This window comes from Astatotilapia calliptera, chromosome 3 (assembly GCF_900246225.1).
Source record: "Astatotilapia calliptera chromosome 3, fAstCal1.2, whole genome shotgun sequence".
Lineage (NCBI taxonomy): Eukaryota > Metazoa > Chordata > Actinopteri > Cichliformes > Cichlidae > Astatotilapia > Astatotilapia calliptera.
In genome coordinates, this window is record NC_039304.1 from 19,283,017 (window position 1) to 19,306,167 (window position 23,151).

Sequence of the window (23,151 nt, forward strand, 5' to 3'; positions counted from 1 at the left end):
AAAGTCAAGATAACTAAATATTAACCAATGATTTCATCACTTTTTTTTAGGGAACATTGATATTCATGGGGCTGCTGCGTAACCGTACATTTGTTGTCAGCTTTTGGTATTTCAACTACTAGTAAGTTACACAGGCTAGCAACGAAACAAAAAGAGAAATAAAAAAAAAGAAATGTTATTATGCCCTATTTGTGCATCATTTACAACTTGTGATAATAAATTAGTGCTGAAGTCTATATAGGTATGATAAAAGTCTTAAAATCTAAAGGAGGATACAAAAGTGTAGAAGAGAACCAAAGATCAAAGATGACACAGTCCCAGCTAGCAAAGATGATGCATTGCGTCCTTTGGTGTATCACATTCCAGTCCTGAGGTGAATCTTTTGGGTGGAGTTAAGTTCATCGATGATGATATCTGTCAGCCTCCGTGGACCTTCGCCACCATCTGCACCACAGACGAGGGTTTGATCCCATACTCCGACAGAGATGCAGAGTCATCGTCCAGCGGCTTTCCTGAGACAATCAGCCGGAATTCAGCCATAAGATATCCTACACACACACAGGAGAGCGAGAACCTCACTAAATATTTAAACATGTCTCAAATAATTATATCATGTCTCTGAACACCACTGAAGGTTGTTATTTTTAAGTTGCACTCAGACAGCACATGACTGTGGCCACTGCTCAACTAAAACTAAACTTAGTGTGAAAAACATTTATTTCACCCGCTTTATAAACCAAAGTGTGCTCTCACAGTTTGTGCGACGAAAACACAATAACAGTGAGCTATCCAGTTGAATGTGTGTTTGAAGTTGTGTCGTATTATTGTGCTTCGTGATTTTTGCACGACACAAAAACCTCACATAACAACAAAACAAACTGAAACTGACACGGAACATAATGAACACCAAACTGAACCGAAAGAGTTTTGACAATAAACACTTGATACAGTTTAAAAAAGATATAAGATTCTTGAAATAAATGAGGACATTTGAATGAGTCTGTGTCATTTGTGTCACTTGATTTTCATTAGATTGCAACACGATCGCTCGACACATAGCTTCACTACTATTTCTTCTCTTTATAGTTTCTCTTTTGATATGTTTTGAGTTTTTGGGCTTACCTTTCTTTGGAAACAGTTGCGCTGCTTTCATCTTCAAGTCTTTCACGGTCTTCTGCTGCTTTTTGGAGTGATTTAATTTGATAACCCCCAACTCACCTGCAGGTGAGCGGACGGACAAGCTGTACTTGCACATTGTGTTTGTCTGGTGTGTGAGTCTGAAGAGCTCCTTCGGTTTCTGTTAAAGTCAGGTGAGTTCAGAGTGTATTAGTCACTGAGATGGGCTGTCTCTAAATAGTTGTTCACCTCATAACAAACGCTTTATCAGACAAACATACGAAAAGATCTCTTAGGAATCCAATGTTAGCTAAGTTCTATATCTAATTTAGTTTCGCTATCATTTTCTTAGAGTTAAAAGAAATCACTTTCTTTCTTTATGATTAATTTTAACGTGATGTTGGGTTCACTTTGTTGGTTTGATAGTTTGTCGTCATTGTTGTTTATTCATAGGCCTGCTGTCTGTTCACCTTTTAATGTTTTATTAATAGCTTGCACATTAAACTGTATATAATAAACAAATCCGGCCACACGTTTGTGTCGACGTCACTCAGAGTCAGCTGTTACTAGGCTCATCGCGGCGCCACACGTCTGTTGACTGCACCGTGCGTGTCCCGCAGCAGGATCGACGATGGCCTTATTCACCTACCTGGCCGGTCTCCCGCACAGGTAACACTCAGCGTATTCACTCACTCATGCGCGTGTTACTTTTGGTTACATGTTCAATACTCTGATTTCACTGGTAACGACTTTTTGTCATGGTTAGAAAGTGCGGACCGGAGAGTTCGCTCTTTACTTCGATCATTTAGAGTCTGACGGTCTGACGTCACAGTGATCCTAAAACATAAAGCCTGTGATTAAAAACATAGTACTGAAAGTTCAGAACTTACTGTTACCAGGGCTGGAGTGGTAATTTGGCACACAGGGAATTTCACAGGCAGGGCGATGGATCAGTTCAAGGGCCCCCGAAGAGTGAGCAGCCTATTCGTTCATTTTCATTATCGACACTGTGTCGTCCAATAAAATATCTTTACGCAACCGGGACCTCCCCTACCTTCCCTGCGCGCTCCGGCGCTCGAGTTTAGTGTGGAAAAAAGTTCTGAAAAGATGGAGCTGAGAAACTGAAACCGAAAAATAAAAAAGAACTAAAAATAGATGCACAAAATATGTCAAAAGAACAGAGATATTATCTGCAGGGGTGCTGTTGAGGAGGGAGAAATTAAAGAGCTGGAGAGACGTCATTAAGATCCAAGGATCTTACTAAAAGCCGAAGTGTGGCTTTAAATCATGATATGCGACATTTCAGTGTAATTGAGAAATAACCCAGCAACAACCAATCTGATTAAAACCTGCTTCAATATCTCAATGCCTTTTTTTGTAGTTTTTTTGGCCCACTCCCACTCCGAAATCACACACACACACACACACACACGCACACACACACACACACACACACACACACACACACACACGGCTCAAACTCGGAAGGGGGGGGGGGGTGTCTCGTTGAAGTGACACTGTGCTCTGTTACTGTTTCGCAGACTGATGGCCTCAAATACTTTAACAAAACAGGAGAAGTGTTACAACCCTCTTGACCTGACATTTACATTTGTCGATAGAGAGGATGATTTGGACTGTAAGTATTACTTGGGTGCAGCAATAATGAGAATAATTACAATAATAACGGTGAAAATCATTTTAACCAACGTCACAAAACATTTATTCTTGAATTTGTGTGTGATTGTTCTCAGTTTTGTGTGAAGGCTTCAAATCTCTCAGAGCTCAGATGTCCTGTGGTCACGCTGTGACCCCGACCTCTCTCACCAACTGGTGTCGCAGGTTGTTGGAGCAGGTAGGCCACTAAAGGTTGACTTTGTTAAAATAGATAAAATAAAGTCAGCATAAATAACAGTGTACCTAAATAAATAAAAGCAGAAGGCATCGAGCGTGGTACCAGGTTTCTGATTTTGGGATAAATTAGATATTAAATTAATCTTGATAATATTTTTAATCCTACCACAACATACAAGCACACACATGTGTAAGTGATGAAAATAATACCTGATCTATTATCACATCTTGTTTTAAACATAATACACAGCAAGCGCTCTTTACTTGGTCTGCAGACACATCACTCAACAGTGTGTACACAACATTTTAGGGCCTATAATCACCTCGTGTTCAATCAGCACCTGTGAAGCACTTCAAGAAATCACACATCTAAGAGACTGATAAATATAATTTCTTTTATTAGCTAATAAGTTAATGAATTACAGAGCATGTCTTACCCACAATATGGTATTTATTGATTAATGTGAGTTTAACTGAAACAACAAAAATCCAGCTCATCAAATTGTTTTGTGTTTTGTTTCCAACATGTGAGTCTAATAATCCTTTTACGTCTCATTATTTCAATAAAGGGTGACAGCAGGTTTGTGTGTGGTGCGTTTGGTTGCAGTGCTGAGTGGACTTTGGCAGAGGTTTGTAAAATGGCTCTTCTGGACCCTCAAGAAACCGAGTACTTCAGAAAAACCCTGGAATTCAACGCTGCCAGGCAGATGCTTATCACCCGATTTGTGAGTGTCTCATTAACATATTATATTTACTGTAAATTTGTTATTATTGTTAAATGTCATTCTCTTGTAGTGTCCTGGATGCGGATCCGCTGTGACGAGAGAGAATGGATCAGATTTGAATGTCCTCTGTAAAGTGTGCACATCAGTAAAAGGACAGACCTTTGAATTCTGCTGGCAGTGTTTGAAGGAGTGGAAAGGTGCACGGCCTCGGAAAGACCGCTGTGGAAATCGTGGCTGCTGCAACCAGTCACTAAAGACGCTAAAAGAATGCCCAGATATCATCTTTGATTCAGTGAAGGGTGTCCATGGGTGTCCCTCTGTCCGTGCCTGTCCTACCTGTGGGTTACTGTTAGAGCACAGCAAGAGGAATTGTAAATCTCTTGTTTGTCCTCGTTGCAAGGTGAAGTTCTGCTTTGTGTGCCTGAAGATCTTCACCGAATGCACCACAACAAGTGGCATTTCTGCACCTTGCTCTAGTGGTGTAGCTCCCAGACAGACATCGATACCTGTATGGCAGAAGAAATAATAGTAACAACACAAGGCCATCAAACTTCACTTTGTTTTGGTGTGAAAGTGCCTTGGAGTTGATGCACTTTAAACTATATCGTAATTATATTAAAAAAAATAACTTTTTGCTCCCACATTTACCTAGCAACTGCCAGAAACCAGTCAACAATTCCCAGAATTTCACTCTGACTGGAGATTGCCAGGTCACTGAACTTATACTAGGTCTGCATGGTTAAGCTACTTCCAGTATCCACTTGTCAACCAGTCAGGAAATAAACATGTTTCATAGAAACCTGTGGTTGGCATTTATCTGTAATAATATATCATGTAATATAATGCTAAAGAAATGCCTGATTTGTAAAATCTCAAAAATACATTTTAAATGTGAAGTTAAACACACATTCTTTCTTTTTGCAAAACCTTGTTGGGTTAAAACAAAAGTTAAGATGTAAAACATGCAGCTCATTTAAATAAATTGTCAAAATGTTGTCATTTATCATGTTGTGCTGGGTAGGTGATACCAGTTTTTGTTTTAATTAAGGAAATAATCTCTTTGGGTTTTTAAAAAAAATAATTTACAGTTTCAGTTTGTTTCAGTTTGATTCCAGTATTTGAATTATTTTATGGAGATTAAATGATTTTTAAACATTTTTTATTCACTTACATATAATTTCCAGTTGGTGGAAATTGGGCGAAAAGTCCTTAAATGTCTCAAATACAAATCACTGTACATGACGGGCCTTTATCATGAGTATCAGGCTTTTATGTATCATTTTGTATACCGTAATATACATGACAGTCTGACTCTGACTCTCTGACAGTCTGAAGAAATAGGTTACAAAGCAAATCAGAATTTTACTTCTTGCGTAACTTGCAACTAACTAATCTAAAAGTGCAATCCAGTCCATGACAAGTACAATGGTATATGTTTGTTTTTATTTACATCACAAAAGCACAAATGATACAAATCAGTACATGATTTACTTTCTTGAGGTTGTTCTGTGTGCCTTTACATTTTCTCATTTCTTGGTGGTTATCATGTGGCTAATAATATTGCCACATGATTGATTTATTATTTATAATCTTTGGCTCTGAGCACAGAAGCCCGTGAGGTGGAGCATTTAATTTCCCCGGTGTGTGCACCCTTACATTTGTTATTGGTGTCCCACACAATTTATCAACAAAAATAAAAGAAAAAGAGAAAAAAGAAAAAAGTAGCTAATGAATTGTTTACACCCTGAGAAACAGCTCGAAATAACTGCACAGGTTTAACAGCGTACAAAAGCATTTTTGTCCTTGGTCTGTGTTACACGGTTGGAGCTCGACGATGGAGCTCAGTCAGCCTCCGTGAACCTTGGTCACCATCTGCACAACAGAGTTGGGCTTGATTTTACAGTCTGACAGCGACGCAGAGTCGTCGTCCAGTGGGTTTCCTTCAACGACCAGACGGATTTCACCCAAATATTTCTCTACACATGGAACACAAGGAAAACAGAAAGTTACTCCGCAAGCCTTAGAATAAATAAACAGGCTACATGTCTCCGCATTAAAGGTTTTAACGCGGGCATTAAAATACTGGACTTATTTAAATGCCTCTGTTAAAGCCGCATCGCAGAGAATAGCAGTTCAGTTAGTAACACTTTCACTGTCTGTGCTTCCGGACAGTCTCCAGGTTATGGACCAGCTTCGTCAGTTTCACGTTTATAATGTTTCAACAACTGACAACTGAACTGATCGTAATTCTAAAAATAATTTTAAACATACAAATCATATTTTAAGATATTTGAATATTAAAAAATAGGCAGCATGATTTAAATGTATTGTTTTGTTGTGTAACAGATTGCTACAGTGTTTATTTTTATTTTTTCAAATCTTATTTTAGGTTCGCCTACCTGTGGGAAAACGCTTTGAGCGCTTCCTTCCTCAGCTGGCCCACCGTCGGTTGTTGGACGGGCAGCTGTTTGGAGTACAGGCGGACTGTTTTCATCCCGCCTGAAGGCGAGACAACAGCGACATCATATCGACACATCGTGTGGGGGAAGCTGAGAGTTCCTTTCACTGTCTCCGTCTGAATGTTATGCGCAGTTACGCTAAATTTTTATACAGCGGACCCGGAAACATGCGTCTGAAATGGGTTGTTTCGCTTTAAGAAGGAAACAATAATGTAAACATGCCATTTATTTATTTGTTTATTTATGAGAATAAAATAATGTGGATGTTATTGACACTTAATCCAACTAAATTGGCCTACAACTAATCGATTACAGTGTGAGGGAGTAACAGAAATATAAGAGTGAAAGTTGTTGTTGTATTTGAATTGGACTCATATCGAGTTGACCGACTCTTTGGAATCACTGCACAGGTTAATTCAATATTATCTCCTGTGAATCACAGTGACTTTAATCTAAAACACTGCATATGGTCTCCTTATGATTTACAAAGCAAACCTAAACCAAGAGCTTAGCGTTAGTCTTTAAATGAGTCTGCGGGTCACGTGTGAATATGAGTTACACAAGTAAACTGTTCTTTATCTTGTTCGTGTTAAACCATTTTATTAAAAAACAGTCTGTAAATCTGCTTTTTCTATCACTTATATCTCAATATCATAATATCGTTTCAGAATTATAAAACGGTAATTGCGCAGATGTTGCAGTTGCGCAGTTCTGCCGATAGTAGTGAAGCTATCAGATAAGTAATGGAGTGTCGGTGTGTCAGGGGAGTCTGGCGTTTCTCGTCTTTGATTTAGAAGAAATCACGTGATTATTCACCTTCACCGTGTGGTCAGCAGTTTTTCTGCCAATCGATCAGACATTCGCTTTGAAACAGCGGGCTTAGTGTCGGTTACAGGATTTTATTTATCCATATATCACGTCTGCACATCCTTTAATGTTGTATCTGTCGCTGCGTTTGGTAGCCTATAATAATCTTATTTCTAGGCATTTGAAGATATGATACTCCACTGCTTTAGTAAATATACTCCAGCCCACACAAGTCTTCTCAGTTCACCGCTGTTCACGTCATTTCAACAACTGCTACTCGAGTCTCGCTGTGATAATGTCCACATCGTAAGTGGATCAGTCACAGCTCTGCTGCTCAGGTAAAGCACGATGTGGTCTAATAACTACATTGTTGATGTGCATATTAGATCGGACTGCCTGGTTATTGTTTTAATATTTTGGAGGATGGAGGTTTTCTAACGATAGGAAACTGCGCACCAGCTTTTCATTCTTACATATGAATGTAACTGAACAAAATTTTAAATTTTTTTATTTATTATTGTTTAATCTTTCTTTTTGTCCCTGATCATGCTGTTACCCATGTGTTTCTCATTAAGGTTGGACAGGCCAGGGCACACCTAAAACCCATTTACAGTCATGCATGTCAGTGGACTCTGGAAGGAAGCCAGATTTTTGAGTAGCAGGGAGAACATAAAAACTCCAGACTGGTGGATTAAAACCACGGAGCTCTATGTATGAGGCATCGTACTAACATTCTTGCAATGCAGTTCTGAAACATGCAAATAAATATTCAGTTTCATTAGATGATACGTTAAGAAATGATACAGAATTCTGCTGGAATTATCTGAGGGAAGCATCCACGACCTCAGAAAGACCTCTTTGCTGCAGTCAGTCTCTAAAAGTACTGCCTTTGAATCTGTGAAGGGAGTCCATGTCCCTCCATCCATGCCTTACTCACCTGTGGCTTAGTGTTGGGACACAGCCAGACACATTGCAAATCTCTTTGTTTGTCCTCAATGTAAGGTGAAGTTTTGTTTTGTGTGCCTGAAGACTGAATGCGTGACAACAAGTCAAATATCTGCACAATGCTCCAGTGTGTGGGCCGCCAAACAGACCTCTATACCTGTTAGGCAGAAGAAATGATGGAAAAAGACAGCAGCCTGCTGGAGCTTTGTTTTCTTTGCGTGTAACGTAATTTCCCATACTGTGTTTCATGTCCTTCTCTGGTTATAACATGAGGTCAGATTTGGCATATGTAATCATTATTGGCTTTTGTTGGTGAGATATTTTGCTGTCACATGTGATTTTTTTTTGCCTATACTGCTTTTAGTTTAAGTCACAAGGACCATAACAAGTCTGAAACTTTTCATTTATTCATAAATCTGAAATATGGTTGAACCTGCATATACTTTATGTATGCATTCCTTCATTTCAGTTTAATTCCATGAGATAGTATATTTTATTTAGTTTCAGTTATTTAAAGCCATAATTAAAGCCTTGTTTTTCCAGCATGAATAGGTTGCGGATAAAATTCCCCACAGATCCACCTTTATCCTAAATGCTGGTTAAGTGGCAAAAAGAAGAACATTTGCTGCATTGTTTTCAGCAGAATCAAGGATATTACAGAAAATATGCACTAAGATTTAAATATGGAACCGAAGATGACGCGTAAACCAGAAAATTAAAATAACTTTCAAACATATAAATAATGCTCATCATAATGCCTGCTAGCTCAGTTTCGAGTTGAATCACTTTATCAGGCATGATGCTGTCATTGAGATGAAAACTGGAAACTACCTAATACACCCGCACCAATGTGTGTTATGTAACCAGAGCAATGTTTGGTTTGGTTTTTTTGCTGTTTCACATCCTGGTTGTCTTGCCAAATGATAGGTATGAGTGGATTCATCAGTAATCTTATTATCATATCATTTTTTTTATCCAGTTTGATACACATTCATAACACCACAATGGCAAAAGTAACACAATAACCATTTCAATCTCTCCAAACAAGACAATAAATCCAGTTGATAAGCCAGCCCAGTGAAGCTGATTGGTAGATCGGGTACTTTCCACAACTTTGGCTACATGGTGCAAGGTTCCAAAAGTAGAGTGATAAAACCCATAAATGCACAAAATAAGATATTAAACCTGGACTCGCTGAAGAACTAACACTGATTACATAAAATAAAATGTACAAAATAATCCTGGCTGCTAATCTGCAGTTGCATGAGTTTTCGTAGCTGGTGGAGAGAAACCGAAAGTGATAACAAATAAATAAAAAACAATCTAGGGCATTTCCTGGTGTGTGCAGACAACAGCTTCTGTGTTTACTGCTCATTCTAAACCTGAGAAGGATACCAGGTGAATGGTGATAATTCAGAGAAAACTGAAAGGACAGCTGAAAGAGAGGGACTGAGAATCTGCTACAGCAGAGAGAAGGGTTGTTTTGGGACTGCAGTGAGGAAAGAGAGTCACAGAATGACAAAGCTGAGTGCGGCATGAGCTGAGTAATGAAAAAGGATTCAATGTAGATGCCGCAATCAAGGAAACAAAGGCAACAAATGTCAGGGTGCCGCGAGGGGAAAACCCAAGCCATATTGAGAAGTGTGTTGAAGACAACAGAATCAAAACAACAGCAAAGTGGCAAAAACATATATTTGTGCAAGTAAAAAATGGCTTTACTATGATATGAGGTCTGCCCAGTTAAAGACAGATCAACATGTTTAGGATCCTCCCACAGATTTCATTTATGTTCACATCAGAGGACCGTGAGGCCTCAAAAGCTTCATTTTATGCACTGTAGGTAATAGTGGAAATTTATGTCTGCTTTGGGTTGAACCACCAGCCTTCTGATTAGTAGATGAACTGCTATACTGCATAAGCCACCAGCAGAAACTGGTGTGGTAATAATATTGCCTAACAGCAACTGCAATCTAAAGGCAGCACCCAACAGTCCAAAAGGAAACTGTGGCTGGGTGTCATGGCAGAGACTGATGAGGAAGCGGTCCTGAGCTGTAGCTGGATGCTGTTCCGATCCCAAGCAGACAGAATATACCCCACGGTTTGCATTTTCACCTTTAGCCACCAGCCACCTCTTCTTCATATTACTCTGTATATCAGGTATGTGAATTAGAGCAGTGATAGGTGGTGCCTATTAGAAACAAACAGATTTTTAATGCCTGCGTGTAGCAGTGTGGAATCTGTAGTATACATGGACTATTGAGATTAGTTTTCAGAACACAGACTGTAAAAAAAGAAAAAATCTTTTATTATTGAATAAGATGGAAAAATATCTCAAATGATATACATTCATAGTTATTTTTGATATACCAACAAATAGCAAGTTACACAGCTTAGCAGGGAAATAAACACAAGCACAAAATGACACAAAATACATTATTACATCCTAATTATTCATCATTTACAGCTCATCATAATTAATTAGTGCTGAACTCTAAGCAGGTATGGGACAAGTCTTGAAAGAGCCAAAGATGATGGATTTTGTCCTTTGGTGTCTCATTTTTCAGTCCTGCTGTGAGTCTTGTGGATGCAGTTGAGTGCATCAGTGATGATCAGCCACCGTGGACCTTCGCCACCATCTGCACCACAGACGAGGGTTTGATCCCATATTCAGACAGAGATGCAGATTCATCATCCAGCGGTTTCCCTGCGACAACCAGCCGGACTTCACCCAGAAGATATCCTACACACACAACGCAGGAGAGAGAGGAACCTCACTAAGTATAAAGATGTCACAAATAATTATATCATGTTTCCTGAACACGACTGAAGGTTGTTGTCTTTAAGTTGCACTCAGACAGCACATGACTGTGGCCACTGCTCAACTAAAACTAAACTAAGTGTGAAAAACATTTAATTCAACTGTAAAAAACAAAACCTCAACAACACAGTTTGTGCGACTTACTGAAACAGCAACACAGTACACAGGAAACGTGTTTGTAATTGTGGTCATATCTGTTAACACAGCCTGTCTGAGCTGGCTTGAGCTCACATGTTTACTCAGACTGAGATGTCCACTTGAATGTGTGGTTGAAGTTGGTGTGTTGCATTATTGTGCTACACAAATACCTCACATAACTATGACGCCAAACTAAATCGTTCTTAACTATATTATTATTACCAATAAAATTAAACACTTCATGTAGTTTTTTTAATATATAATTTAAACGATTCATAAAGTAGACAAAAACATTTGAATGTAGGCTTACGATAGAGCCACGTGATCAGGAAGTAATTTTTCTTTTTGATCTGTTTTGGGTTTTAGGCTTACCTTTCTTGGGAAACAGCTTCAGCGCTCCTTTCTTCAGGTCACTGACCGTCTTCCGCTGCTTCTTGGAGGGGTTTAACTTAAGAATCCTCATCTCCCCTGCAGGTGAGAGAACAGACAAGCTAAACTTGCACATTTTGTTTGTCTGGATCGTGTGTGAGCGGTACGAGCTGCTTCAGGTTATGTTAAAGTCAGAATGGGCGTGGGCTGAATTTATAATTGAGATGGCTTTTTCCTTTTAGGTGGGTTGTCCCAAATAGCTGTTCACAAAGACTAGCAGCAGCAGCTTATATGAGCCTACAATGGTGACTTTATCAAAAAACCACACCAACAGATGCGTTTGGACTGTTAGGGAAGTTCCACATCTAATTTAGTTTCACTATCGTTTTAAATCGAGTTATAAGAAATCGCATGGTTTACTTTTGCCACACATTATGTTTACACTGTAGGGTGGATAGTTTACATCAGCTAAACGGACAGAAAAGTATTTATTTTTGTCCCCCTTCCCTGTTAATGCCCTACCTGGCCCCCTGGCATAACTTTGCTAGACCCGCCCCTGCACAGTTACCAGCTGTCAGCTACTTAGAAAAGGATCCTGGTGTTATTTGTCTCCCAGAAATAGTTCATAACTTCCCTTCAACTCATTCATGTCACCTAAAAGGTAAACCTGTTTGTCCATCACCTGTTCAGCTCTGATGATTCAATAAGGACATCTCCTGGTTTCATCTTCATGTTTCCCTCTCACCAGATAACCAAACCAACATCATGACCAGCAGCTTTACAGCTGTGGCTCCAGCAAACATCAGCTGGTCCTAGAAAGTAATATTAAATAAATTATAACAACAACTGATCAAGCTTAAACATGCTGTTGTTGTTCAGCGTGAAATCTGCTGGTTTCCTCTTTCTGGTGCAAAGTGGGCGATAAACAAACAAGAGAGAAAAGCCGATCAGCTGATCATTGATCAGTTTCATGATTGAAGTAGCAACAGAAGAGGGAGGGGAGAGGATAAGCGAAGAAGAGGCAGCTGTGCAGGATAAAATCACAGAATAACTCCAGCTTTGTCTTTTTTTTTCTATTCTAGCTGAAGTACGGGACAAATCGTGTTCCTTTTCACCTCAATACCATGTTATTCTGTTTGTCTGTGACAAGATTGCTTTTAGAGCCATTGCCCAAGCAAGGAGGAAGGTGCATATTGTGTGCATATTTAAAGACAAGATCCAGAAAGCTATTCTTAAAGGTTTATTATGGCAATGAGGTGAATGGATGGATGTGTGATTTTGTCTAGACATTCAAATAAGAACAAACAATCACAATTAAGGATCAAACCAAATCACAGTGCTATCATGCTACTGAAAGGATTCAGTAGATCACTGAATCTACTGAATCTACACTAATGCATCCAACATCTTAGCATTTCCATTTCTTTAAATTTATGGCTCTTGTGTAACACAACCAGGGGGAGGGAAGATCTATTTACATTGCATGGCAACCAGATATAAGGTTAAACAGAGTCATCTTTGTTTACCTTCTCTGGTGAGGAGGTAAAAGCCTACCAAGCCAAAGTGGAATTATAAAGACTCCTGGGTATTTCCAACAGCTGGTGCTGGTGTAAGGAAGTTGGATTCCTGCCTGTGGCCATCTCCCTGTACACCTCATCCACCTAACACACTGCATACTGTAATAGCCACACCCTTTTTGCACATACTCTTATTTCTTTCTTTGTTATTCAGATATTTATCAGTAAGTGACTTATATGTATGTATATATAGCATATATTGTGCTATTTCTTACTTCCTGTATTGTCTGCACGCTCGTGCAGTAAAGAGAGTGTATGTTGTAACACAAGACACAAAAAGAGAGCTGATTAAGTTGTCTAACTAACTCATCTACACCTGGCATACTGTCGGATATGTAGCAGCACTGAGGAGGTGGTTTGACTCGAAACGATTAAAAAATAAATCAAAAAAGGTATTTCGACTTTTTTCATTTTTCATTTTCAACTATTTCGAGTTCAATCTCGAAACTTAGAATTAGTTCTCAAAATGAACACTAATGAATGAAATTAAATAATTAAGAAAAAAAAAGATTTTTTTTCCAATAAAATCAGGACTCGTCGTAAAAACCAGCAGGCAAGGCTAAACTCGAATTTTACCAACGACAGAGGTGCGGCCCTGAAAACACACACACACACAGTGGGAGAGAGAAAGAGATGGGAGGGAGGGAGGAGGGAGTATCGCTGCTCATATTCACCGCAGAACAACACGATTCTTAGTCGACCGCTGGATATACTCCCGTGAACAGATAGTGCGCAGTGACAGTAAAAGCCAAGCCAGATGTTCAACCGGACCACACCTTTGTGTTCACCTCACCAAGATTCGGGTGTTGCTCCGTTCATCAACGTGCCAGATGTCTATTACTTGTATCCAGTGTGTCCCGTAGACAGTGCGCCGATGTACTTGCCCCCGCCTTTGCTGCTGCACAGGTAACAACTCAGGTTACATCTGCTGCTCCGATTCCACTGCTAACGATTTTTATGCTCTGACTTTGCGTTACGGTTGTAAACTGCACAATGCGATAATTCAGTGTCACAGTCTGACATCACAGTGATGCTGAAACACGAAGCCGCTGATGAAAAACTTTATGTTAAGAAGAAACGCGAGCTGTGTGCAAGTATCAAAAACTGCGCAACACTGCAGCTCACACACTCTCTTTTTTGAAGTGAAACCGAAAGTGTTCATTCTGATCTGTTTGTTGTTGTTTCGCAGTGTGACGCCCCCAAGCGTGCCAACAACACAGGAGAAGTGTTACAACCCTCATGACAAAACACTTAAATTTGTCGATGGAGAGGATGATTTGGACTGTAAGTGTCACGTGGGCACTTTTCAAAGTGACATCGAACAGATTCACATTTGATATAGAATTCATGACAATAATTAAATACAATAATTTTACCTGTGCTCACATTAGCCTAGGTTAAACAAAACGCATTAGTATTTATTCGCGTGTGACACTGATTTTTTTTGCTTGTGTGTGATTGTTCTCAGTTTTGTATGAAGGCTTCAAATCTCTCAGAGCTCAGATGTCCTGTGGTCACGCTGTGACCCCGACCTCTCTCACCAACTGGTGTCGCAGATTGTTGAACCAGGTAGGTGACTAAGGGTCAGCTTCATTAAAATAAAAAAATAACAGACAACATCAGACACAGTGGCAGAATTCAGATTTTAAACAGGGCAGAGTAGTTTTGCCTGTGTCTTGAAATTACAGAAGTTAATGTTTTTAATGCACCACACGCACGTGAATAAATCAAGAAAACAATGCCCAATATATCATCTTTTTTTTCCCCTGCGGACTGGATTGGGACAATACTATTTCATTTGTTGATAATATGCAGTAACCCTCACACAACATAGTGTTTATAGTTTTATTAATCAAAGATTAACCTAAAGATATTAACTGCAATTCATGAGATTGTTCTGTCGTTTGTTTTCAACCCCTGAACTGTATAAATAACGCACCTTTCTATATTTCAATAAAGGGTGAAAGCAGGTTTGTGTGTGGTGCGTCTGGTTGTAACGTCGAGTGGACTTTTGCAGAGGTTTGTAAAATGGCTCTGCTGACGCCTCAAGAAAATGCATATTTTAGAAGAGCCATGGCGTTCAATGCTGCCAGGCAGACACATACGACTAAGATGGTAAGTGATTCATTAACTTATATATTTCGGAGAATTGTTAGACATTTCATCATGTATTACATATTGTCCCACCTCTGTCTCCATGTAGTGTCCTGGCTGCAGATCCACTGTGACGAGAGAGAATGGATCAGATTTGAATGTCCTCTGTAAAGTGTGCACAGCAGTAAAAGGACGGCCGTTTGAATTCTGCTGGCAGTGTTTGAGGGAGTGGAAGGGTGCACGGCCTCGGAAAGACCGCTGTGGAAATCGTGGCTGCTGCAACCAGTCATTAGAGACACTAAATAAATGCCCAACTATCACCTTTGGTTCAGTGAAGGAGTGTCCCTCTGTTCGTGCCTGTCCCACCTGTGGGTTACTGTTGGAGCACAGCAAGAAGTATTGTAAATCGGTTCACTGCCCTCGATGCAATGTGTCATTTTGTTTTGTATGTCTGAAGAGCTCCGGTACATGTTTGATAACAAGGTGTATTCCTGCCCCCAGACAGACCTCTATACCTGTCTGGCAGAAGAAATAATGGGAAAGACACGAGGCTGTTAAGTTTCACTTTCGTTGAGTGTCTTTTCTAAATCAATTGACCATACTGTGTTTTTTAATTCTCTGCTTTAAATGTCATCGCATTAAAAATTAAAAAAAAAATGATGGTAGTGAGAAATGTATTACCAAATATGATCTTTGCAGCTGTGTCATGTCTGAACTGTAACGATAAATCTGACGAAAACAGATTTATGATAATCAGATTTATGATTATCATTCATAAACTTAGAATAAGGTTAAACATTCTGTGTGCACATCCTGTCCTCTGGTTACTTACATATATAACACATGTTATCTCCTTATCACACATTTTGTTTGTTTTGCAAACTACGTGATATTAAATCTGTTTAGAACAAATGTTTTGTGTAGGAAAATCTTGTTTTGTTTAATCAGTGTCAATGCTCTTATTTCCTCTAAACTGTTTTGAGCAAATGTGTCTTTTAATAAAACTTTGTTATGTTTAATTAAAGTCATTGTGTAAAACATTCAGCATATTTAAGTTAATTGTTGCATTTTCGAAATTAAAAATAAAAATGTGTCTCTGAGGAAGAAAAGCTTGCAACACCATATTTAATACAAGCCTGTAGATTTTATTTTCTACCTTTTTGTTCCTTAGTGTATAGAAAATGGTAAATGGTAAATGGCCTGCATTTGTATAGCGCTTTACTAAGTCCTTAAGGACCCCAAAGCGCTTTACATTCAGTCATTCACCCATTCACACACACATTCACACACTGGTGACGGCAAGCTACATTGTAGCCACAGCTGCCCTGGGGCGCACTGACAGATGAACACTGTCATGTAAAATGTGATTCTTCACTACACATTGTTAAAAAAAATATGGTCCAAATGAAATGTTGATTTGAAAGTTAAATTAATACAGTGACTGAGTTAAAATGCAGATTTTTAATTATTATTATTGTTAGGTTAGTCATACAGTCTCAGGAAGAGAAGGCTTCATCACTTTGTGCTGTTGAGTTGGGGAATGCAGGAAAACCTGTTTTCATTCTGTTCTTCATTTATACAATATAAAATATTTAACTCTTAATCTGATTAAAGTTTAGCTGTTTGAAGGTTAACTTAAATTCCAAGTTTCAGTGTGAATCCAGGGATACCAGTATATTTTTTACTCTTTTTAAATGATGTAAAATCATTGTTAACGTATTGACATGTAAGTCACAGCATGTATTGCACTGAGGTAAACATTTTACAGAAGAATTTCTATCTCTATTTAACATCCAAGCTCTGATATGTAATGTTCCAAGGAGCAAAGGTGTCTCGCTTTTTCCCCGGACATAAAGGTTTACTAGGCTAAATAAAATAAAAAGAAAAACATCAATCATCTTTGCTTCCAGAATCCCACTGCTCTACTCTCGCAATGGTTGTCCACACCTGCTTCAACCTCTCCCTGACATAGGTGGTGCTACTTTTTGCACCAGGTTTGCTGATCTTGATCTTTGGAAAATAGCCCGAGCCCTTTAGACTTATTGCCAGGTTGTCAACCCAAGCTTTTCATCTCAGGCATCCGTGATAAAGGCCTATGATTCTGTGATACGCATATCAGTTAACCATTTTAAACTTATGTGCTTGTGTTGCCGGCATGAGGTCCTTTACCGCTAAGGAATGGATCAGCTCCAGAATGATCTACATTTGAAGCAAGTTGTTTCCCTAAGTGAGTTTAAATAAATGCTTAAAATTTTAAATCGGCAAAGATCGGCATGCAAATGTTTTAATGGATAAATTATCTGACTACTATGTGAAAATGTTTTGGGACTTTTTTCTTTCTATTTCTATGTTGATGATCTGTAAACAAAACAGTTAAACTTAAGCTGAAACATGTAAATGATGCTCATCATAACACCTCAATTTCAAACACAATCATTTAGCTGAAAACTGTAAACTACCTAACAACTAGAAATTGCCCGTATCAGCGTTTGTTATGTAGCCAGAACAATGTTTGTCTTGTTTTTTTTGCTTCTTTACATCCTGGTTGTCGTGCCAAATGATGGTTATGAGTGGACTCATCAGTCCTAGTTTACAAACATTCAGATTAAATAATTTTAACATCCAGTTTGATGGACATTCAGAACATTGCAGTGGCAAAGGGAACACAATAATTCCCCCAAACTCACCAAATAAAATAATAGATCCAGGTCATAATGCGACACAGCGTCACTGGTCAGACCAACTTTGACTACAAGATGCAAGTTTACAAAATATATAGTGATAAAACCCATAAATCATCAAATAAATAAATAAACCTGGACTCTCAGCAGCACTAACACTTTTATTATATAAATCAAAATCATATAAGTGCTGATCTGCAGTCGTATGACTTCTTGTAACTGGTGGAGAGAAACTGAAAGTGACAAAAACAAAATAAACAAAACAGTTTTGGGGACGTTCCCTGGTGTGTGCAGAGGTCAGTTGTCTGTGTTTACTGCTCAAACCTGAGAAGGATAACAGCTGGCAGCCAAACAAACAGAGTACAGATAATTCTGGGAAAACTGAACCTTTAAATTTGTCTTATTATGTGGTTTCACTGTGACGGCAGTAAAAGTTTGACTTATAAAGTTTAGCATCTTGTTGCTTGCTGGGCAAGATCTTCTAAATTCACATAAGCTAAATGTGAAGAAGCTGGTGTGAGAATCAGCACCTCCAAGTCTGAGGCCATGGTTCTCAGCTGGAAATGGGTGGAGTGCACATCAGCACCACTAGTCAGGGTTGAGCTGCTATGTTGGGTGGAGGACTTTAAGTGATGGGGGAGCGGAGCAAGAGATTGACAGGCAGTTTAGTGCTTTACTGGTTTGGTGTGGTGAAGAAAGCTGAGCGTAAAAGTAAAGCTGGTGATTTACATGTTGATGTATGTTCTTCCCCTCACCCGTGGTCACGAGCTGTGGGAAGTGACTGTAGAATTAGACTGTGGATACAAGCAGCAGAGTTTTTTTGTGAAGGATGAGGGCTCAGCTCTTGAGATAGAGAGGTATTATTGTTGTTGTTATACTCTTTCTTTAGAAATATTATCATCATTTTCTTGGACTCATTCAATAATAAATGATGGGAATTCCACTCGTTTTTTAGGGCTGGAATGAAGGCTATCAAGTAAACATGACAGTGGTTTTTGGAGAGCCAGGGGAAATCCTGTGTTTAAAGTAGTTTCACTATCACTTTCTCTTCAGACATTTAAAATAAATAACATGAGTTAATGTTAAATGATATTGTGTAAAAGCTGAGGAGCATTACATGGTTTATCCACACGTAACCAGTGTCGCACCTTGTAATATTTTACTGAGTATTAAAGTCTTGTATGTGTAAATCTAAAACATAACATTCATTGTCAAATTTGATCCCTGGATTTGAACAAGTCAGCAAAACCTCATTTGATATGAGCCTGTGGATTTTCCTTCCTTCCTGCAACATTTTGCTGAGATCCCATATTGACAAATGAAAATGATCGTGTAAAATGAAATATTTTATAATACTTTATTTTTTATAAAGAGGTCCAATTGTGCCAATTGATGGGTCTGTCTAACACAACCCCTCGCTGGAACGAGACAATTCTATTACAACAGCAAAAGCAAGACGCAATTTACCAGAGCTCTTTGTGTTACTCGTGCACGAGGGAGAGAACTGGACGAGCGCCGTTCCTTCGCTTGACACCAGTGCTCTCATCTGCTCCCTCGTAACACTGCTCTTTATTGAGGTTACATGAATATGCATGACGTCTTACACAGATATACATGTGAACAAAGAGTACCTTGTCTGTGTGCTGTGTAGGTATATGTGTGTGTGTGTGTGTGTGTGTGATCAAGATGTGATCCTGTGAATGACTCCCCAAAATCTGCTGGCCTGGAAGTCCAGCAATTCATCTAAACAAAAGGCACTTATACTAAAACAGATACAGAGTAGGTGTCCTCCTATAGTATAAATCAGTAAGAGAAGGTATGACCTCTCTCATGACCTTAAGTCATGTGTGTGCATGCCAGAACACTCTGGAAAGCACACAGTCTCTACAGACTACTACGGATCGAACCTCTATTATTATGCAATCGATTATAAAACTCTAAGCATATATGAGTAAAAATTTCTAAGCATAAATGACAATCAACAATATAAACCTTACACCAATGCTGATTTAGAAGTATTTACAGGAACAGCTAAAGTTGTACAATAATCAAGTTAAAGTGGAATCAAAAAGTTTAAATAAATATGAAACACGTGAACATCACGATGCTTTTTGGCTCAGTTTAGATTAAAAATATTAAACCTGATTTCAAAATTATTTCAAATGTTGTCATTGACTTAAAAACGGTAAACTACTCAACATGCAGACATCAGTGGTATGTGAGCAGAACAATGACATTTGGTAATGTGTATTTATTCATGCACATTATAAACAGCAAATATAAAATAGGTCTTTTTTCAGTATGTACTTTTTGGAGCTTGCTCTATATACAGTTACATTTATTCTGATTTCTTCCTGTGATGATAATAATCGGAGGCTCCTTAATTATTGTTTGTATCCTTTGTTTCAGATATGGGATGTGTGTAACGTCAGTGAGAGGAGATATTCCTAATATTCTCAGGCACACACCTCTGGCTGTGAGAACAGAAGCCCCAGAAACTTGTTTGGAAAAAAAATGCACCCCAATTAATCGTTATTTACTCCATATGATATTGAATTAGTGCTGAGTATAGGTATGACAAGAGGCGTAAAATGCAAAGAAAGCACAAAGGAGAAGGAAAACCATAGACGCCAAGCTTCATTTAGAATTATGCGTTTTGTTCTTTACATGTATTTATAGTTCGGTGAATCCTGTAACTTTGATGTAATCAGATGAATTGATGATGGACTCCTTCATCCTCCGTGAACCACAATCACCATCTGCACAACTGAGCCGGTTTTGATTCCGTATTTTGTCACTGGTGCAGAGTCGTCGTCCAGTGGCTTGCCATCACTGTGCAGCTTGAAATCCTTCTCAGTGCATCCTAAACACACATGACACAGAAAGAGATGACTAGACTAAATATAGCTACAAATATGTCATAAATAATTATATTACGTTTCCTGCATTATTCATAACATAACATAACTTCATAACATTTTATAGATTTTTTTGTGAAATTTTTTAAGACATTTGAATATAGAGTTATTAAGCACTGGTAATGACAATTTTAATGTATATATTTTTTGTTTTCTCAGGTTACTAACCTTTCTCGTTGACCATTTTCTTCACTTTCTGTTTGAAAATGCTCACAATCATTACTTGCAGCTGCATGGCGCACAGGAGCATCAGGCATCTCTGACCATTAGCCATGATAATGAAGATTTCACACATTGTTTTGGCTACCACCATCTGAAGGTTATGAGAGGTGATGGTTAGTACTTTTGTTAAACAGCACAAAAGTATAGTATAGTATAGTAAATGTGGTATACACATTTACTATACCACATATCATAAAAAATAAAACACAAATATTTTAGAAACCTTTTCAGTGAGTCCTCTAAGTGCAACCATTTCGAAATGGAGTGAGGAAACTCAGTTCATGTTTTTATACCAAAATATTAAGTTGAAATACGTGAATTATAATTTATTCCATGTAGTTTTAAATTAGTGCTGAGCACAGGTGTGACAGGAGCTGTAAAATGTAAAGAAAGCTAAAATAATGATGGACCCTCCATCATAAACGTTTCTCACCATCTGCACAGCTGAACCGGGCTTGATTCCACATTTGGACAGTGGTGCAGAGTCGTGGTCATGTGACTTTCCTCCATGATTCTTCGTATATCCTAAACACATATAACACAGGACAGAGGGGACTTTACTTTGTAGCCTTTAGACTAAATATAGCTCCACACATGTCATAGATAACTGTACCATGTTCCCTGCATTAGACTGAGCAGATGTTATTGTTGAAAGTAAAGGTGTCCAGTTTAAAATGATTAAAAATGGTTTAAAACACTGGACACAGATTAACTGAGTATTGATAATTTCATTTTTATGTATTTATTTTCAGATTTTATTTACCTTGGTTGACGCGCGTTTTCAACAACTGGTTGAGCTCACGCAGGGTCGCATCTGGCAGCTGGTTCATGTGCAGGTTCACCCCCCACCTCTGGCTCACAGGCAGTACAACAGCAGCAGACATCGCTTTGTTTAGGAAGTGAGGCTGCGATCTTTTCAGGTTCTCAGTCTGAAGGTTATGCGAGGTGACGGTGTGGTCACGATGTTTATAACTTCGCCTGAGGGGCGGGGATTGCCCGTTAGTTGTTTCGTTTTAACCAGGAAATAACAATGAACAAAAACATATGAACAAGGTATTGATCTCGTTATCTGCGAGAATACTGTTTGTATTAATAACACGCCTTTAAAATTGTGAAAGCGTTTTGTGCGTCTTTTTTGTGTTGCTTTGCACGCAAACAGTTTCTAAGTTAATAACAAATACAATAAACAACAATCAACCACTAAAAACATTTTCTGTTGAGGAACGCAAACAAATGATTGTAATGTGACGTCTTTTAAAATAATAAAGCAAGGTGTGAATATTTTTCTGCTTTTTTGTAAAAAAGAAAAGAAAAGAAATCATTAGTAAAATAATCATCCTTATCAAATAGTTTGCGCATTGGTGGATTAACCATTCTACATAGAAATGAAAAAAAAAGGATTATGGTAATTACTAATAAAGTTTAAATTGAAATATAAAAACATTCAAATATAGCACACATCAGCTGTGGTATAAACCTGACACTGGCGATCTAATTCATTTGTAAAGCACAACGGTGTGCGCACAAGGTCACTCACGGGTCTGCTGCCAAGGCGAAACAGCGAGGGTCAGTCAGTGCTGTGTGTGTCGTATGAGGCAGAGCGCTCACTGACTTAGATTTTAGGTTTTTTAGTCTCTCTCTCTCTTTCTCTCTCTCTCATCCAAGACACACACACACACACACACACACACACACACACACACACACACACACACACACACACACACACACACACACACACACACACACACACACACACACACAATTGCTTTAGACTGAAAATGAAAGTGTATTTCACAAAAAGTCCCGAAAGACTCAGCTCACAATGTTGCTGTTACTACTTCCAGAAGTGAACAGTAGCAGCAATCTCGTGGAACTATTTAAAACAATTTGGTGCATGTCATAAGTTCGTGTGTGACACAGATTTTTTTCTTCTGTGTGATTGTTCTCAGTTTTGTGTGAGGCTTCAAATCTCTCAGAGCTCAGATGTCCTGTGGTCACGATGTTGTTGTTAGACCAGGTTGGCCACTAAAGGTTGACTTCATCATTGAAAATAAGAGCACACTTTTAACAGACACATCAGAAAGGAACACATGCCCAGGTGTAATGGAGACAGGGATGGTTGTAACAGCATCACTTTCAATAAGAAGGGATATCCTAAGAGCCATGTAATCAGTTGTATGTATGAAAACATTCTCCATGACCTTATATGTGAAACTGGGAAGCTGTGAAAAGAACCATTAAGAGTTTTTAGCAAAATCACTGACTTCTAGTTAAGAAAGTGAATCTTTTGATCAAGTGTATATTTTGATCATTCCTGCTCAGATTAGATTGTTTAAAATTAGTGTCTTGTGTAAATTGTCAGTAAACTTCAAACTATCTTGCTGTTGCGGCTAAAGTAAAAGGCTGACAGGCGTGAGAATAGTTATAA

General features: G+C 38.6%; 2 protein-coding genes and 1 long non-coding RNA gene across 3 annotated transcripts; 2 read left to right on the plus strand and 1 right to left on the minus strand.

The window, feature by feature from the left end:
• Positions 1-1,315: 1,315 nt before the first annotated feature.
• On the plus strand, positions 1,316-4,543 carry LOC113018814 (putative E3 ubiquitin-protein ligase ARI6). Its single transcript, XM_026162208.1, has 5 exons — positions 1,316-1,785; positions 2,658-2,752; positions 2,868-2,968; positions 3,537-3,692; positions 3,763-4,543. Exons 1-5 carry the CDS (start codon positions 1,748-1,750, stop codon positions 4,216-4,218), a joined length of 846 nt encoding a protein of 281 aa, XP_026017993.1. The 5' UTR covers positions 1,316-1,747; the 3' UTR covers positions 4,219-4,543.
• Positions 4,544-5,113: 570 nt separating this feature from the next.
• LOC113018815 (uncharacterized) lies at positions 5,114-6,257 on the minus strand. Its single transcript, XR_003271861.1, has 2 exons — positions 6,092-6,257; positions 5,114-5,668 (listed from the first exon to the last, which is right to left on the minus strand). It is a non-coding gene; the product is annotated as an uncharacterized LOC113018815 (long non-coding RNA).
• Positions 6,258-13,341: 7,084 nt separating this feature from the next.
• On the plus strand, positions 13,342-15,747 carry LOC113018812 (probable E3 ubiquitin-protein ligase ARI7). The gene is made up of 5 exons (XM_026162206.1): positions 13,342-13,711; positions 13,995-14,089; positions 14,274-14,374; positions 14,765-14,920; positions 15,009-15,747. Exons 1-5 carry the CDS (start codon positions 13,563-13,565, stop codon positions 15,432-15,434), a joined length of 927 nt encoding a protein of 308 aa, XP_026017991.1. The 5' UTR covers positions 13,342-13,562; the 3' UTR covers positions 15,435-15,747.
• Positions 15,748-23,151: the final 7,404 nt, after the last annotated feature.

What these genes read in the sequence shown, in the direction of transcription:
- LOC113018814 (XM_026162208.1), top strand. Translation starts at nt 1,748, where the DNA reads ATGGCCTTATTCACCTACCTGGCCGGTCTCCCGCACAG. An exon ending in GTCGCAGGTTGTTGGAGCAG is followed by an intron (nt 2,969 to 3,536) that starts GTAGGCCACTAA and finishes ATTTCAATAAAG; the next exon opens with GGTGACAGCAGGTTTGTGTG. An exon ending in AGATGCTTATCACCCGATTT is followed by an intron (nt 3,693 to 3,762) that starts GTGAGTGTCTCA and finishes ATTCTCTTGTAG; the next exon opens with TGTCCTGGATGCGGATCCGC.
- LOC113018812 (XM_026162206.1), top strand. Translation starts at nt 13,563, where the DNA reads ATGTTCAACCGGACCACACCTTTGTGTTCACCTCACCAAGATTCGGGT. An exon ending in CCGCCTTTGCTGCTGCACAG is followed by an intron (nt 13,712 to 13,994) that starts GTAACAACTCAG and finishes GTTGTTTCGCAG; the next exon opens with TGTGACGCCCCCAAGCGTGC. An exon ending in AGACACATACGACTAAGATG is followed by an intron (nt 14,921 to 15,008) that starts GTAAGTGATTCA and finishes GTCTCCATGTAG; the next exon opens with TGTCCTGGCTGCAGATCCAC.